Source organism: Kogia breviceps, chromosome 11 (genome assembly GCF_026419965.1).
Source record: "Kogia breviceps isolate mKogBre1 chromosome 11, mKogBre1 haplotype 1, whole genome shotgun sequence".
In the NCBI taxonomy this organism is placed as follows: domain Eukaryota; kingdom Metazoa; phylum Chordata; class Mammalia; order Artiodactyla; family Physeteridae; genus Kogia; species Kogia breviceps.
Genome location: NC_081320.1, coordinates 9,640,535 through 9,656,178, shown reverse-complemented (window position 1 = coordinate 9,656,178; position 15,644 = coordinate 9,640,535). Strand labels below are relative to the sequence as shown.

Below are 15,644 nucleotides of genomic sequence, written 5' to 3'. Positions count from 1 at the left end.
GACAGCATATGTGGGTGAGAAGAAAGAGGGGAACAAAACGTTCAATGCACTGGCTCTGTACAGACACCATCCCATTTTGTCTCGAGATAATTTTTCTATTTTAGACATGAGAAAACAGGCTGAGAGAAGTGACATCCCCAAGGACCCCACTTGGTCAGGGGCAGATGCCAGCCCCAGCGCCCTGTTGATGGGCTGCTCCAGGCCTGGTTGAGCCGGGGCAGGTGGCAAAGCAACTCGCTGGACACCCCAGGGTTCGAGGAATTAGGGAGCTTCAGCAGGGTGACTGCAGGGCCTGGGCTCTGTTTGCTGGGGGTCCTGAGTCTGGGGGCTTGGAGACCTCAGAGGCCAAGGCTCCCAGCCAGCTCCCTGCTGTCGAGGGCAGCCCCCGTTAGGAAGCCTGTGTGCCCACAGGTGCACCTTCTGTTTCCATCCTCTGAGCCATTGGCCTCACATCCACAGAGCCTGCAGACAAACATCCAGTTCAAGGTCACCAGCCCAAGGGGGTGGTGGGACATCCCAGCTCGCAGCGCCTAGGGGAAGGAAGGGAGTACCAGACCGCAATGAGTGGGCAGCTGGGAAGTGCGTGCTTGGCCTCAGCAGAGGGCACATTTGTTAGTAATCCCGGTCTCTGGGAGGATGAGGCTCTGGCCTTTCACAGGCCTTCAGAGCTCCGCCAGGCTGCTGTCAGGATGACAGCAGGGCCCTCTTAACACCCTCCAGGCCCATCCTGAGGGAGCTTCCTCAAAGATGAGACCCAGACCCCAGCATCTCCCTGAAACAGCCCCTAGAACCTGTAAGGGTTAGCCAGGGCCAAGGCCTGACCCAGCTGGAGGGGAGAGAACCAAGGGGCTGGGGGCTCCCAGAAGCTGCTTACTGCTGTGGAGTGGAGCCGTGTGGGAGAAGGAGCGCGCGTGCGTGTGTGTGTGTGTGTGTGTGTGTGTGTGTGTGTGTGAGAGAGAGAGAGAGAGAGAGAGAGAGAGAGAGAGAAAGATCACTAAGGGAATTGACTGCAGTTGTTGAGGTGGGGCTGAGAATTTTAAGCCTTTCTAGAGAATTTAACAACAGACTTGATAAAACGAAGGAAAAGAAGAGGAACTGGCCGAGGAGGAGGAATCAAGAAGATAGAATACAGGGGCTGATGTCCCTGTACTGGGGTCCCTCCTGCAAGCTGCCTGTCACCCCGGGACTCCCTCCAGGGCCCCCACCCACCATGCAGGCCTGTCCCTGCAGGTGCAGGTGGCACAGAGCCTGGCCTGGCCACCTAAGGGGCTCACAGCACTCTCACAACTGTGATGGGTGGTGGGGGGGCCAAGGTGAACAGCCCCCAGCACCCAGGGAAGCAAGAGCGGTCCTGCATGGAGCTGTCAGGGCAAGTAACCTCTGCGTGGTCAGGATTCACCCCAGCGGAGACTTCTGAGTGGGGATGAGAAAGGAGGATAGGAAGGGGGGTGAAGGGAAGCGGGCTGTACTCGTCACTGGCTGGATCCGAGTCTGGGGGAGTTGGTATACAGAGGGGGGCAAGGAAGCCTGAGCAGAGTAACAGGGAGCTGCATCTTCTGAGTCTCCCCCCCAGGCCAGAGGTCAGGGCACCCAGAGTCAGGACACGAGGGGCTGCACCAATATCACCCCAGTGAGCTCTGCAGCCACGGTGAGAGGTGGGCACCACACTGCCCTCGCCCCTGAGCCAAAGGGTCAAGGGCACCAGGCTCACCAGGTTACCCCTCAGCATCTGCAGAGTCACCCCCCAACCCCCAGAGTGCAGGGCAGAGGGGGATGCGTGTCAATGCCAAGCCAAGCCCTAGAGGGCTCTGGAAGCCTGGCGGGTGGGCTGAGGTGGGTGTCATGAGAGCCCTGATGATTTGCGGGGCAGTTGGTGCCAGCCTGCCCTCGAACTTCCACCCACACACACACACCGGCCTGGTACCACGACTGCAGACCGGCCCTTCCCCACTGCCTGCCCTGCCCCTGCCCCTTCTCTAAGGGCATATGGGGCGGTGGGGGGTTGTGCCGTATCTGAGCTGAAGCCCTCCAACCTCCGCGGAGAGCCAGGACCTGAGTTTGGGAGACCTGCTCTGATTGTGGCTCCAGGCATCGCTGGCTACGTGACAGTCCCTAAACCGGCCGGCCCCGTTTTCCTGCACCTGCAGGATAGAGGGTAGAGATGAAACGGACGCCCCAGATTCATTCTTTTCCTCCTAACAGGGTCTTTGTAACCTGGTCCCTTTCTCCTTCCTTCATCCACGCAGTTCCCACCTCCTGCTCTCCACTAATCGGGTCTCAAAGGAGCACATGGGAAATGGGGTGCTGGGCATGCAGCCAGGGGTCCGGGGACACCCACAGGTCCATAGAGACCAGTGACACTCACCCAGACCCCGGGAGCAGCGGCCTGAGGGACTTCTGGGCCAAGAGAAGAAAATAACCCCCGTCTGCGGGCTGCCTCCGGCTGTGACTGCAACTCCGCCCCTTTGCCTCCCCCTCCCCCCCTCCTCCTCCTGCCACTTATCACTTTTCCCACTTCCTGGAGGCAGGACACCCGACATCCCTACTTAACTTTACTCCGGGGCCTCTGGAGCAGGGCTGCTGGTCCCCGGGCCTCCTCCGGCCCTATTCCCTGCCCCTGGGGCCAGAAGGCATCTCAGAACGTGAGGAAGCACACACCCAAGCCATAGGCTGGACAGCACAGCCCCCCTGCTCACTCCCTCCTGCACCCCCCTCCTGCCTGAGACAGAAGCCACTAGTCTTCTGCAGAGTGTGGCTCCAGCTGGCCTCCTCCCAGCTTCCTGTCCCCACCAAGGCTCACCCCCTGCTGCACTCCATCCCTGGGCGTTCTGTGACCTTGTACTGGAGACCTCTCGTTGCCCGCTGGACCCCTACACACACCGCCGCTCCCAGGGTCCAGGGTGGCGTCGACTCTCTCTGCAGCCCTTCAAACCTGGTACAGAGCTCAGCGCACTGGACAAGCAGGGCAGGGAAGAACCCAGATGTCCAGGCCGGCTCAGCACAGGGCCCTCCAAACTGCTTATTTTGGACTGTGCATCCCAGGACCACAGCCAAGATAGTTATGGGGGGGCAGCAGGCATCACCGGGGGCAGGCTCTGTCCACCTCCACAGTCCCAGCAGTTCACTTCGGCCCCAAACTTGCACACTCCCCTCACAGCCAGCCTGCCCAGCTCTCCAAAGACAGCTCAGCCAACGGCCCATATCTCTCTACTATTCTGCCCTCCCCGGGAGGTTTTCCAATAACTATGGCTTTCTCCACCTCACCACGTCTCCAGGGACACTTTAGCACCCTGGAGACTGGTGTCAGGGCAGCTGACCAGCCAGCCCTTATATCTTCACTATTTGCCAGGCACTGTCAGTCCTGGGATATGCAATGAAGAAGACAGATAAATATCCCAGCCCTCGTGGAGCTTATAGTCCGGGAGGGGACAAAGATAAGGAAGGATAGGCAGGTGAAATAGCTACTATGCCGCTGGAGACAAGTGCTGAGGAGAAAACCTACAGCAGAGAAGTGAGATAAGTGCTTGGTTGGGGAGGGGGGCCGAGAAGGTGCAGCAGGTAATGATGTTCGTTGATGGATGGGGGCTGCCAGGTCGGCCCCATTGCTGTGGAGCACTGTACAGGTGAAGAGAATTGAGGCTCAAATTCCTCTCCTCGAACACGGGGAGCAACAGCATCTGCTCAAACCAGGTAATCAGACTCACAAGCAGCATAACAGGCCATTCAGCTATCGGGGCTGGGTGACTCTTGAACAATCCTTGCCTTACTTTATACACTCCTGAGCGAATAAGGCCTCCAAGTGCCCCCAGCATCCCTTTCCCACTCTACCTGCCCATCTGCAGCCCAGGTCAAAGTGTGAAGGCCCAGGGAATTTCCTGGCAGTCCAGTGGTTAGGACTCGGCACTTTCACTGCCAAGGTCCTGGGTTCGATTCCTGGCTGGAGAACAAAGATCTCACGAGCTTCAAGGTGCGGCCAAAAAAAAAAAAAAAAAAGTGTGAAGGCCCAGGAAGTCCCCAGCCTCACCCAATCCCCACCATGGTGCCTGGCCTTGACCCCAGCAACCTGCCCCCAGACCTTCCCTCTGCTGGAACCTGTGTTTCCATATGCAGCTTTCTCGGGATCTCTGGGGTCCTCCTGGGAGCTGACATTTGATACCTGGGTACCCCCTACTGCAGCAGCAGTGCACGAATCCTAGAGGTCTCCAGAGATGACTCCCTTTATCATCCCCAGTAGCTCCCCTCACATCACAATGGGTGGCCCAGTCCCCCATGCCCACAGAGGACAAGGCCAGGATTCCCCGTAGACCTAGCTGCTAGGTTTGCACACTAGCTGCTATCGTTTGAGAATGCCTTCCTGGCACTCCCTATAGCCTCATCTCAGCTCATAGAGAGAGTTCTGGCCTCTGCTACCGATGTCTGTCATAGGCACAGTAGTAAGAGTGTAGACACAGATGTGGTGTATTTGACATTTGCCTGAGAACACATCCTTCCCAGCAACACGCTAAAGAAAGCCTGGCAGAAGCTCATGGAAGCGTGGGGTGACAGAAGGCTGGTAGAGGAGATTCCATACACAGGATGAAGCCATCTTCCAGGGCAGAGTTCACCCTCCTTCTATCAGGTCACTGAGCAGTGAGTCAGGGGACACCTGGGAGACAGAGGCTTCTGCCAGCTCACCTTGGAGAGGACCTGGGCTTCCAGAGGAGTAATCATAATGGCTCTGCCATTTGCGGTGCCCTCTCTGCACTCCCACACTCTGCTAGGACATTTTATGTATCATCTCCTCCTCTCAACACACCTCTCCAATCTTAAGGTAGTTAACATTATCCCATTTTAAACATGAGGAAGTGGAGGCTGGGAGAGGTTTTGCGCTTTGTCTGAGGCCACGTGGCCAGTAGGTGATGGAGCCAGGTTTGACTGCAAATCCAAGTACTGCTTTCATGCTGCCACTGGGATGACCCAACCAGCCCTCTCCCTGCCTGTCCCCTCTCTGTCCAGCTCCTTCTACTCATGCACACTCCGGGACGGGTCCCTGCCATCACCTCCTGGGATGCCCCAGTGCTTCCCCAGCTCTGCGGGACAGTTCTCCCGCCTGTAGCTCAACCAAGGCCAGGATGGAATCTTCCAACAGAATTTCTCTAGGAAACTATGGGAAAACAAAACAAAACAAAGCAGAAAAATTAAACACCAAATCAGAGATGCATTCCTGAAGTGCAGGGTTCCCAGCCTTAGGTGACTAAGGCCAAGGCTGTCCCAGATTGCTGGGAAAACTCACTCGCTCAACAGATGCTCCTGTGTGCCTGCTCTATGCCGTACTGTACCTTTAGGCAAAGAACAGGCACCAGGCAGAGGAGTCCCTGACCTTGCCAGGCAGGCCCCACGGGCACATGCGGCCACAGCAGGGGTTACTTAAGAACCACATCTTCTCCTTGTGTTATTCTAGGCCATGACCCCATGGGAGCATGTTTTCCCCAGCAGCCCCCCCTCCCCTGCCTTCCCCTCCTGGAGGACCTCAGCTCACTTCCTCTTCCATGACCCCCCAACCCCCAGCTCAAGTCCCCTTCCAGCCTTATTTTACACACAATGTCAAGCACAGGCTCGCTGCTGCCACCACCAGGCACAAGCCCACCCCCCCACCCCCGTTCCACCAGCCCCCAGCTGCCTTGGGGGAATATCTTTCAAGATGGCCCTTCCTGCCAATGCAGGGGACACGTGTTCGAGCCCTGGTCCAGGAAGATCCCACACGCTGCAGAGCAACTAAGCCCACGTGCCACAACTCCTGAGCCTGCGCTCCAGAGCCCATGCTCTGCAACAAGAGAAGCCACTGCAATCCAGAAGCCCGCGCACCACGACGAAGAGTAGCCCCTGCTCGTCACAACTAGAGAAAGCCCACGTGAAGCCACGAAGACCCAACACAGCCAAAAATAAAATAAATAAAAATAAATCTATTTTTTTTTAAAAAAAGATGGCCCTTCTGAGACTTCCCTGGCGGTCCAGTGGTTAAGACCCCGCATTCCCAATGCAGGGGGCCCAGGTTTGATCCCCGGTCGGGGAACTAGATCCTACATGCATGCTGCAACTAAGATCCCGCATGCCGCAACTAAAGGATCCCGCATGCCTCAAGGCACAGCGAAGACCTGTCACAGCCAAATAAATAAATAATTTTTTTAATTAAAAAAAAAAAAAAAAAGATGGCCCTTCTAAGATTCATGCCACCTAGATTTCCCTGGGACACAGATGTCATGGGCAGGACAGGGAGGCGGCTGAGGGGTGTTACGTGAGCCTCGGGTGGGAAGGGGATGGAGGCCATAAGTGCCAGCACAGGAGGAAGCCTGGTGGGCAGGTAGGGGAGCCGCTTCCTCAACAAAACACCAGCAGAAAAAGACCGGGGTGGGGTGGGGGCCAGAGACCACTGACTCAGTTCCCCCTCCTCTCTCTGCCCCTGCCCAGGGGTTCCTGGGGAAGCACCCGGGACATCATTTGAACCATGCTCTAGTCCGAGTCCACCAGACCATGAGGAATTTGAAGCTCAGAAAGGCGAAGGGATTTGCCTAACATCACACAGCAATTTGGCAGCCTGGCTGGGACCACGACCCAAGCCTCTGGACCCTGGCCAGTGCCTCTGAACCAACTGAGGAAATCCTTCAAACAGCTGCCAGCCCTGCGCCCGCCCTAACTCCAGAAGAGGGTGGAGAGGTCACAGCTGGGATTTGCAGCTACGACAGCCGTGTCCAAGTAATACCTGACAACGGGCACCCAGGGACCTGGTGGGGCCTGCTGCCCGTGACCACCCGGCCCAGCCCCGTCCTGCACTGGCCCGGGGAGGGCCAGGTTTAACCCTCGCCTGCCCCCAGTGTCCAGGGGCTCCAAGCAGCAGGCTCAGGCAGCCTCTCACGCTCCCTCCCTCCCAGCTGCAGCTGAGCTGGGGTAGCAACTGGGCTGACGCAGGGACGCCCGGACTCCCCGCTATCAGAGTCCAGCCCTTTCCCTTCTTCAAGCAGCCAGGTCCCCATCCAGGTGGAGGCAGTGGCCTTCCATCCGAGCCCCGGCTGCTCTGAGATCAGAGGGGCCCACCCCCACCAGCTCCAGAAGCGGCATGCCCCCTCCGCAGGGAACTCAGAGGTCAGGGCCTTTGCACCCTTGGTTGGGGCCCAGCATCTCCTCTGCCTGCCGGGGAACCGGGAGCCCCAGAAGGTTGCAGCGGGGTCAGAAATAGCCCCGACTTGCCAGGGAGGGAGGCTCTTTTTTGGTCCCTGGTGTGTTCCGATCCCCTTTTGCCATCATAATGGTCCACGGAGCCTGCCGGGCCCGAGGAAGAGTAAGGACAGTCCCCAAAGGAGAGACAGAAGTCAGAGGGTCAGCAGGAGGAAGAGGGGAGGCTCAGAGAAGGGGGGGCAAATTCCTGAGGACTGGGAAGTGGGGAGGGGAAGGGAGGGAAGAGAGGGGAGAGAGGAAGAAACAGGGGTAGAACCCCAGGGGTAGAGGGTGGGTATTAAGAGGGGGGAGCCTCTCCCTTTGAAATCACTGCTATCACTAGATGGTCACAAGCCAAGCCAAGGGCAAGAGACTTTGGCCAAGGGCCAGGCGAGGGTGTAAGAAGATCAGAGCCAGCAAGCCCTGGGGAGGGTGCAAACTGACATCCAGCCTTCTTCCAGCCCTGGCCTTCTGACAACAGCCTTCCTCACACAGCTGCTGCTGCCGGACAGAAGAAAGGACGGATGCGGGAGCTCGAAGAATCCCAGAATCTAATTTTAGCTGAGTGCCCCCACCAGCCCCAATCACAGCCAGCAGAGCCTAGAAGGGCGGGAGCTCCGCACCGCCTGCCCGGTGCCAGCAGCGGGGAGACTGCCCCCAGGCCGTGGGGTCTCTGCAAATGAGACCCTCCAGCTCACACAGGGCAGGGGCTTTGCTGGGCTGGGGACCCTGGGGCCTGCTCTCCTGTCTTGAGGAGGTGGGCGCTGAGGCCAGTGAGTGCCAGAGTTGAGAGTAGGTTGGGTGGGTTTGTGTGCTGGCTCTGGATGACCTCAAAAAAGTCCCTCAACCTCCCTCGGCCTCAGTTTCCTCACCTGTCAAATGGGTACAGCAATCTCTCCGATTGATCTCAGGTGATGTACGTCAGGCACTGGCCCTAATGGCTCAGAGCGGTCATTATTCCTCTCGCCTCTGCCTGACTCAAGGGGCCCTGAACTGATCGGTCATTCCAGACCCAGTCTGTGTCTGCACTGAGGTACAAAGGTGAGGAAAACAGACCTGATCTGCCCAGGAGCCTGACTCTAAGGACAACTGATTAACTCCAGGAATCTCCATGTCCGGACCTTCCTGGGAGCTGGGCTGGGGGCGGGGCAGAGATAAATCCTCAAGCTGGGGAACCCGGGGACCACTGGGGTAATCCCTTGTGGGCAAACAGGGACACTGAGGCTCCGAGAGGGACCCAGCCGTGCCCGGGGGCAGCTAGACAGACGACGGCAGAAGCAGGGTATGACCCCGGCCTCCCCACCACCTCCCCAGTGATTTTCACTGGCATGGAAATCCTACCCCAGTCCTGCCGCCCACAGCGACCAGGCCCTCTGAGCAGAACTCCCAGCCTGCACCAGGAACACAAAGTTGCCTAGTGTCAACCCCAGCTGGGTAGATGCCTCCTCCCCATCCAGCATCAACCTCATTTGCAAGTGGCAGCTGGACAAGGTCTCACACCCCCTTCCCAGCAGCCCCCCACTAAAACACACAAGATGGAGATCATGTGGAGGAAGGGGAGAGGCAAGGGCCTGATGAACCCACAAGCCCCCCTCCACCTTTAGTCTTGCTGGCAGGTCAGCCAGGCCCTCCTGCCACGGGTACCTCCTGAGCCAATGGGTCAGGAGTGCATCTTGCAACAATGCTCCAAAGAGGAATTCCCAGCGCCCTGATTTCTCAGCAGCTGGCCTGAGGCAGGGGCTGTGTCTAAACTCTGTTTCAAGGGTACCCCCTGTGATCTAAGACCCAGATTCCCACAGAGTGGGTGCAGTTGAGGGGAGAGGTCTTCCTAAGCCCTCCCGTGCCATGTCTTCTCTAATGGCGCCTCCCTTTGGTCAGGGACATCTTCAGAAAGGGGCCTTGGGGCTTCCCTGGTGGCTCAGTGGTTGAGGGCCCGCCTGCCGATGCAGGGGACACGGGTTTGTGCCCCGGTCTGGGAAGATCCCATGTGCCACGGAGCGGCTGGGCCCGTGAGCCATGGCCGCTGAGCCTGCGCTCCGCAACGGGAGAGGCCACAACAGTGAGAGGCCCGCGTACCGCAAAAAAAAAAAAGAAAGAAAGAAAGGGGCCTCCAAAAGGTAGAAGTGCCTGGCCAAGACAGCTCACCTGCTGGCTTTCTGTCCCTGCTCTCACCTCCAGGGCTTTCACCAGGGTTACTCCTGGGAGAAGGAGGGCTGCATCCTCACCCCATATCTCTGCTGATCTGAGTCCAGCTCATTGACCCACTAACTCTCAGATGGGCTCCAGGTGCAATCAAAAGTGGGTGCTGGGCTTCCCTGGTGGCGCAGTGGTTGAGAATCCGCCTGCCGATGCAGGAGACACGGGTTCGTGCCCTGGTCCGGGAAGATCCCACATGCCGCGGAGCAACTAAGCCCGTGAGCCATGGCCGCTGAGCCTGCGCATCCGGAGCCTGTGCTCTGCAACGGGAGAGGCCACAACAGTGAGAGGCCCGCATACCGCAAAAAAAAAAAAAAAAAAAAAAAGTGGGTGCTACTTACACAGAACAGCAGGAACGGGCTGTGAGAGGAGGAGAAGGCCAGAGTGGGAGCCAGGGGTCCTGGGATCCAGCTCCACCTGCACCACATATTACCCTGGGCAAGTCCCCAGGACTCCGTATCTCAGTTTCTTCATCTGAGAATCTCCAGAGATTGGGTGGGGAGCTCTTCTCCCATGCCAACAGCAGAGAGTGTGGCCCAGTAAAAGGAGCTGGGGCATGGATGACCTCAGGTGAGCCGTTGCATCCTTTAATGGGCTGATACTTACCTTATAGGATGAGCATAAGGATTAAATGAGGTAATCAGAGAAAGCAGCAGAAGAGTCGTGGGCTCAGTAAATGGGAAGAGGTGAGCTACCTTGATCCGCCCTCCTCAGGCCGAGGGCCTTAGTGGTGGGCACACAGGCAGGGCCTGGCTTCCTTGTAAAGTCCTCGGTGAAGCCCTGTGTCCCCAGGTCCACCAGTGATGGTGGGTACATTGGAGTCTCTGGTCGTTGCCTCTGGCCAGAAGCCACGGCCCCCTTCAGGTGTGAATGCTTGGCTGTGGTGGGGGTGGCCTCCCCGCACCGGATCTGGGCCCTCCCCACCCAGGCTTCAACCCTCCCTGGGGCCTGCCATTGGCATTGGCCCTACCCTACCCCTTGCCGCCTGCTCCTGCTAGCAGCCTGCTGCCTGGCCTCCCCGGCCCACAGAACCAGGCCAGCCTTGTTCAGGGGCCAGAGACTACCTTCTCTGTGGTGACAGGAAGCCTGGTGGACTCAGCTCCTAACCCAACTCATCGGGTGTCTTTGGGGCCTCATACCCTTCACCTGGGAAGTGAGGAGACTGAGAGGAACCGTCTGAAGGCTTTCCAGCTCTGAATCTTAGTGCTGGAGAGCCTGACACAAAGAGGCTCCATCCCACTCTCCTGCCCCTTGCTGAAGGCAGCAGCTTAAAACATTCCTCAGAGTGACCCTCCCTCCCCCCTCCTCCTCCTACCCCTCCTCCTCCTCCTCTCCCTCCCCTCCTCCTCCCCCTCCTCCTCCCCCTCCCCTCCTCCTCCCCCCTCCCCCTTCCCCATGTTCCTCCCATCCCATGTGGATGGTGTCTGACCACCTCTGCTGGCCCCCAGCTGTTGTGCCTGCCCACCCATCAGGGCTGGCTTCAGGCTGACTCTTAAACGGCCACAAATTCACCAAACACAACATGTTTTGCGTGTGCTTTCTCCTGCCCAGAATACCTTCCCGTCTTCCCTCTTGGTATACTCCTGCTCTTCCCCCAAGACCCTGCCCGAAGGCCATCTCCTCTGGGATGCCCTCCCTTCCTTTCCTTCCCGGGCAGCCAGTCTCAGGCTCCCCTGGTGACTCTCGCCCCCACTGACTTGTAACGATGGATGAGGGATGCTGAGTGGACAAAGCAGGCAGGCAGGTGGGTGGGTACCAGCCAGCCGCACCCAGAGGAGGAAAGGGCAACTGGCCCTGGGAGGGAGCCCATGCCCAGAGTCTACTACTCAAGTAGGTGAGGAAGAGCTACTCCTGGCAGCCCTTGGACAATGAGGTCACAGCTTGCTTATTACAAAATATCCTTTATTGATAAAATAGCTCAGACTTAAAAAATCAAAAACAAAAACCTGCATATCACAACCAGGGAGTCACAAGCAACAATAGCAGGGGTCCCACGGGGCACAGACAAGACCAGTCAGCAGATGTCATAAGCCAGACCCTCCCCTGGGCCCAGCCTCCCCAGCCCTGCCCCGAGGCAATGCACGGGCCTCACACTGAGACCAGGGAGTGAACTGGACAGCCTCCCACCCCAGGAGGGACTCTCTTTGGTCCCCTCCATTCCCTCCACCCCGGGAAACCCCCTCAGCATGCCTCCAAGTCTAGCCAGGCCCATCGGAGCGCCACTGGTGCCCCTGCTGCCCGGCCCCGCCCCCAAGACCATACGCCCACCGGCTTAATGGTGAAGCCAGGCACTCGCATGGGGAAGACGGCAAAACATCCTCCACGTGCTCCCAATTGTTCCAGGTGCCAGTTCTGGGGTGGGGGAGGGGACCAGGAGGGAGAGGCCCCTGGAGGCCCATCAGTGGGGTGGAGCACCGTGGCTGGCTCTGAGACGGACAGACGGCGCCCACCCGGGGTGGAATCAGTTATGCATCGAAGGGATCTATCTGGGGCTTGGAGCCCTGACCAGGAACTCCAGTGGGAGGCTCCCCTGGGAGTCCATGGGGCTCCTTCTCACCTGCTCTAGACCCAGCACCCCACCACATGCTCTCATCTATTTTTAACGATCCTGGGGAAACAAGGTGCCTGCTTGATGACAAAAGACTTCTCCCCCATTGGGGGGGTCCAAGCCAATGAAAACCCTCTTGGTGTTGCAGGTGAAATGTCGAGACGCCGTCATGCAGTGTGATAACTCGAACCTTTGCAGGCATAAGAACACATTCTCGAAGAAATCCTTTAACTGAAGTCGTGGTTCTGTCTGCCACTTCCCACTTCCAGTTTGGGGTAGGAATTCACACCCCAGGCACAGAACAAAAGTCTATAGGAGGACAGGCAGTGGTAAACCCAGAAAAGGGGGATTTTTATACCACCGAATAATCACATTTTCTGGTTCTCTAGTGCGTTCCCCCACGGAGCTCAAAACTTTCTGCGAAGCCTTTCATCTCCCTGCAGCAAGTAGGCGGCAAGCTATTATTGCCTTGGGTTTTGCAGGCGGTGAATGCTAGTGATCAGGGCTCTCCCGTGGAGGCAGAGGCCAGACCCCCAGACCACCCCCTCTGAGGCATCCACGCACCCACCAGCCTCCCAGAGGGGCGCCGGGTGAGGAAAATGATCCAGTTCTGGAGTTACAACTCCAAAAGCAGGGGGGAAGGAGAAGGGGCCAAAGATGGTGCCAGCCCATAAACCCCCACCCAGGGTCTAATGGGGACCACGGGCACACAGCACGGATACCCATCGTCATTTCTGCCTCTCCCTCAGCAGCAGGCCCTCCTGGAAAAAGCGGAAGGCTGGCTTCCTGCTCTTTTCAAGGGGAAGATGAGAAAGAAGCAAAACACCACAAGCAAGTGATCAACCAGAAAACACAGGGTCCTCAAGGTTTGCAGGGGTCTGGGGTTCTGCGAGGGAGCCTGGCCACGGCTACATTCAGGAAGGTCCAAGCCTCATCCATCTGCCTGTGCACAGGCAGGGGGTGGAGAAGATGCCCCCCACCCCACGGCCAAGCCAGCAAGGGGAGGCTTCAAATAGACCCTGCCCCTCCGAGAGGGTTCCCGGGATGAGGCCTGCAGGACCAGGGAAGGGGCCAGAAAGCCCTAGGGAGGTGGCCACATAAAACAGGGCAAGAAGTAGGGTGGCCCTGGCACCACCTGGCACCAACCCCACACGGGCAGCAGGCAGGTGGGCTCACCAGGCTGTCTGGGTCCACTGGCGGCAAAGGATCCTTCGGAAGGCACGACGAAAGTCCTGGTTGAAGATGGTGTAGATGACAGGGTTCAGCGAGCTGTTGCAGTAGCCGATCCAGAAGAAGAACTGGAAGAGGCCATGGGGCACCTTGCAGTGCTGAGGACAGATGGCACCCAGGCTGTAGCTGAAGAAGAAGGGGAACCAGCAGAGCACGAAGACGCCAATGACCACGGCCAGCACGAACGTGAACCGCTTCTCCCGGGTCAGCTGCGTCCGCCGCCGCCACCACTGCCCCCCTGCGGTGCCCTTGCCCCTGCCCAGGACCACCTGGCCGCGTAGGGTCGCCAGCAGCCGGGAACCCTGTGGTTGCTGCAGGGGTGGGCTGCAAGCTGAGGCGGGAGACGCTGACAAGGCCTTCGGCTCACACCCCTCCTCCTCCTCTTCAGCCCCCTCCTCCTCCAGAGATGTCCCACCTTCCTTCTGACCCTGGCCTGAGCTGGAGCGGGCAGGCCAGCTGGGTGGCAAGGCGGGGGTCCCAGGGTCTTCAGGGGTCTCCCCCTCGTCCTTCTCCCCAGTGGACTGGGAGCATCCATTGGCCTCTCCAGCAGTAGCCAGTTGAGAGACCAGAGTTGGTAATCTGGCTGAGGCTGAAACTTCCCCAGGGACAGGGCGGGGCTGCTTAGACCCACCCTCCCCAGGGCGCCCCTTGGCCCTGGGACCTCTGCAGTGGCTGCGCTTGGCGATCAGATAGATCCGCAGGTAGACAAGGATCATGATAAGGCAGGGTGCAAAGAAAGATCCAATGCTGGAGGCCAGGATGTACCAGGCCTCTTGGTTGAGCTTGCACTGAGGGCGCCCTCGGGGCTGGGGACCCGGGTCGCCCTTGTAGATGAGGGGCGGCAGCGAGATGACGGCTGCGATGAGCCACACGGTGAGGATGATGCATTTGATGCGGCGCGGGGTGCGCTTGGAGTTGTACTCCAGCGCGCGGCTCACGGCCCAGTAGCGGTCCAGGCTAATGGCACACAGGTGTACAATGGAGGAGGTGCAGAAGAGCACGTCAAGCGCCAGGTACACCTCGCACCAGGTGCGCCAGAAGTACCAGTAGCCCAGCAGCTCGTTGGCCAGCGAGAAAGGGATGATGAGCGTGGCCACCAGGATGTCAGCGGCGGCCAGCGACACTAGGAACAGGTTCTGCGGGGCTCGCAGCGAGCGGCTTGTCAGCACAGCCAAGATGACCAGCGCGTTGCCAAAGATGGTGAAGAGGATGAGGAAGGTGATGACCGCCGCGATGGCCGCAGTGGCCTGCACGGAGTAGGGCTCCTGGTGGTCCATGGCGGGGCCGGACGCGGCCAGAAGGGGCGCTGCTCGCCCAGCGTGTGCACAGCCGGCGACAGCGCTTTCCCACCCAGGTCGGCTAGACGAGGGGGTCGCCCCCCTGGCTGCGCTGAAGGTGCTAGAGCCCCATGGCCAGGCCGAAAGGGGCCAAGAGGGCGGGGGACGCCCGGGGCCGGCCACCGCCCTCCTACATCCTCTTGCACCGGCGTCCGGGCTCCCGGGCTCCCTGCCGTCCGCCCCGGAGAAGTTTACCACGATGTCCCGCTGCCGTCCCCGCCCCGCCCGGAACCGAGGGAAAGTTGGGCGCCGCCGCTGGGGGGCTGCTGGACTCACGCTGGGGCGCGGGGCCCCGGCCGGCCGGGCAGGGGGCGCGCCGCCGGTTCTCGGAGGAGGCAAGGAGGACGAGGCCCGCCGCGCTCAGCTCCGCCGGCTCTAGCCCGGAGCCGCGTCTGCAGGCAGCCCGCCGCGGCAGGGGAGTGGGGAGAAGAGAGAGCGCGACTGGAGGAGGGAGGAGACCGGAGGCGGAGCAGGAGGAGGGAAGGGAGGCGGGGCGGGCGGTGAGACCCAGGGTGGGTGGGAGGGGCGTCTCGCTGAGGGGTGGGCGGGCCGCAGGCTCCCGGCGCCCCCGGCCTCCGTTTTGGCACCCCAACCCGTTTTCCTCCCGGCCTCCGCTCTGCGGCAGGTCAGAGGGGCCCGACGTCTGGGCTCTTCGGGACCAAGCGAAGGAAGCTGGCAGAAGTGGGAGGGTCGGTGCACGCGGGGAGCTGGGACGCGGCGCTGGGGCGTCCGCGGGCACCGAGGCGGGACGCCTCTCCTGCGGACTGCGGGGCAAGGACCGAGCCCCCAGCTCTAGGACGGTGGGCGCGAGCAGACCTCCCCTCCCACCACCCAAGAGCCCCAAGGAGAGGGTGGGTGGGTGTGTCGGGGCGCCGGAGCATAATAAACCACACCCCCTGAGCGGAGCCCGCGAGGAAAGAAGCCCAGCGGTGGGCGTGAGGTGAGCCGAGAAGCTGCTGGGAACCCCTTCCCCAAATGCTTTTCCGCACCGACTGGACTCCGTCGGGCCTGCGGAGCCCGAGGAGGCGCGCGTGGCCAGGTGACGAGCGCCCCCTGCCGCCACCCGCCTGCCGAGCTCGTCCGCGGCCAGCCAGAGACCCGCCGCCTGCCGCGTCCCGGGGCCACTGAGAAGGCTCCCAAGC

The 15,644-nt window shown here is 59.8% G+C and overlaps 1 protein-coding gene across 1 annotated transcript; it reads right to left on the bottom strand.

Moving 5' to 3' along the window:
* Positions 1–11,272: 11,272 nt before the first annotated feature.
* Positions 11,273–14,933, bottom strand: ADRA2B (adrenoceptor alpha 2B). The gene has a single exon (XM_059078702.2). It carries the CDS (start codon positions 14,440–14,442, stop codon positions 13,108–13,110), a length of 1,335 nt encoding a protein of 444 aa, XP_058934685.1. The 5' UTR covers positions 14,443–14,933; the 3' UTR covers positions 11,273–13,107.
* Positions 14,934–15,644: the final 711 nt, after the last annotated feature.

What these genes read in the sequence shown, in the direction of transcription:
- ADRA2B (XM_059078702.2), bottom strand. Translation starts at nt 14,442, where the DNA reads ATGGACCACCAGGAGCCCTACTCCGTGCAGGCCACTGCGGCCATCGCG.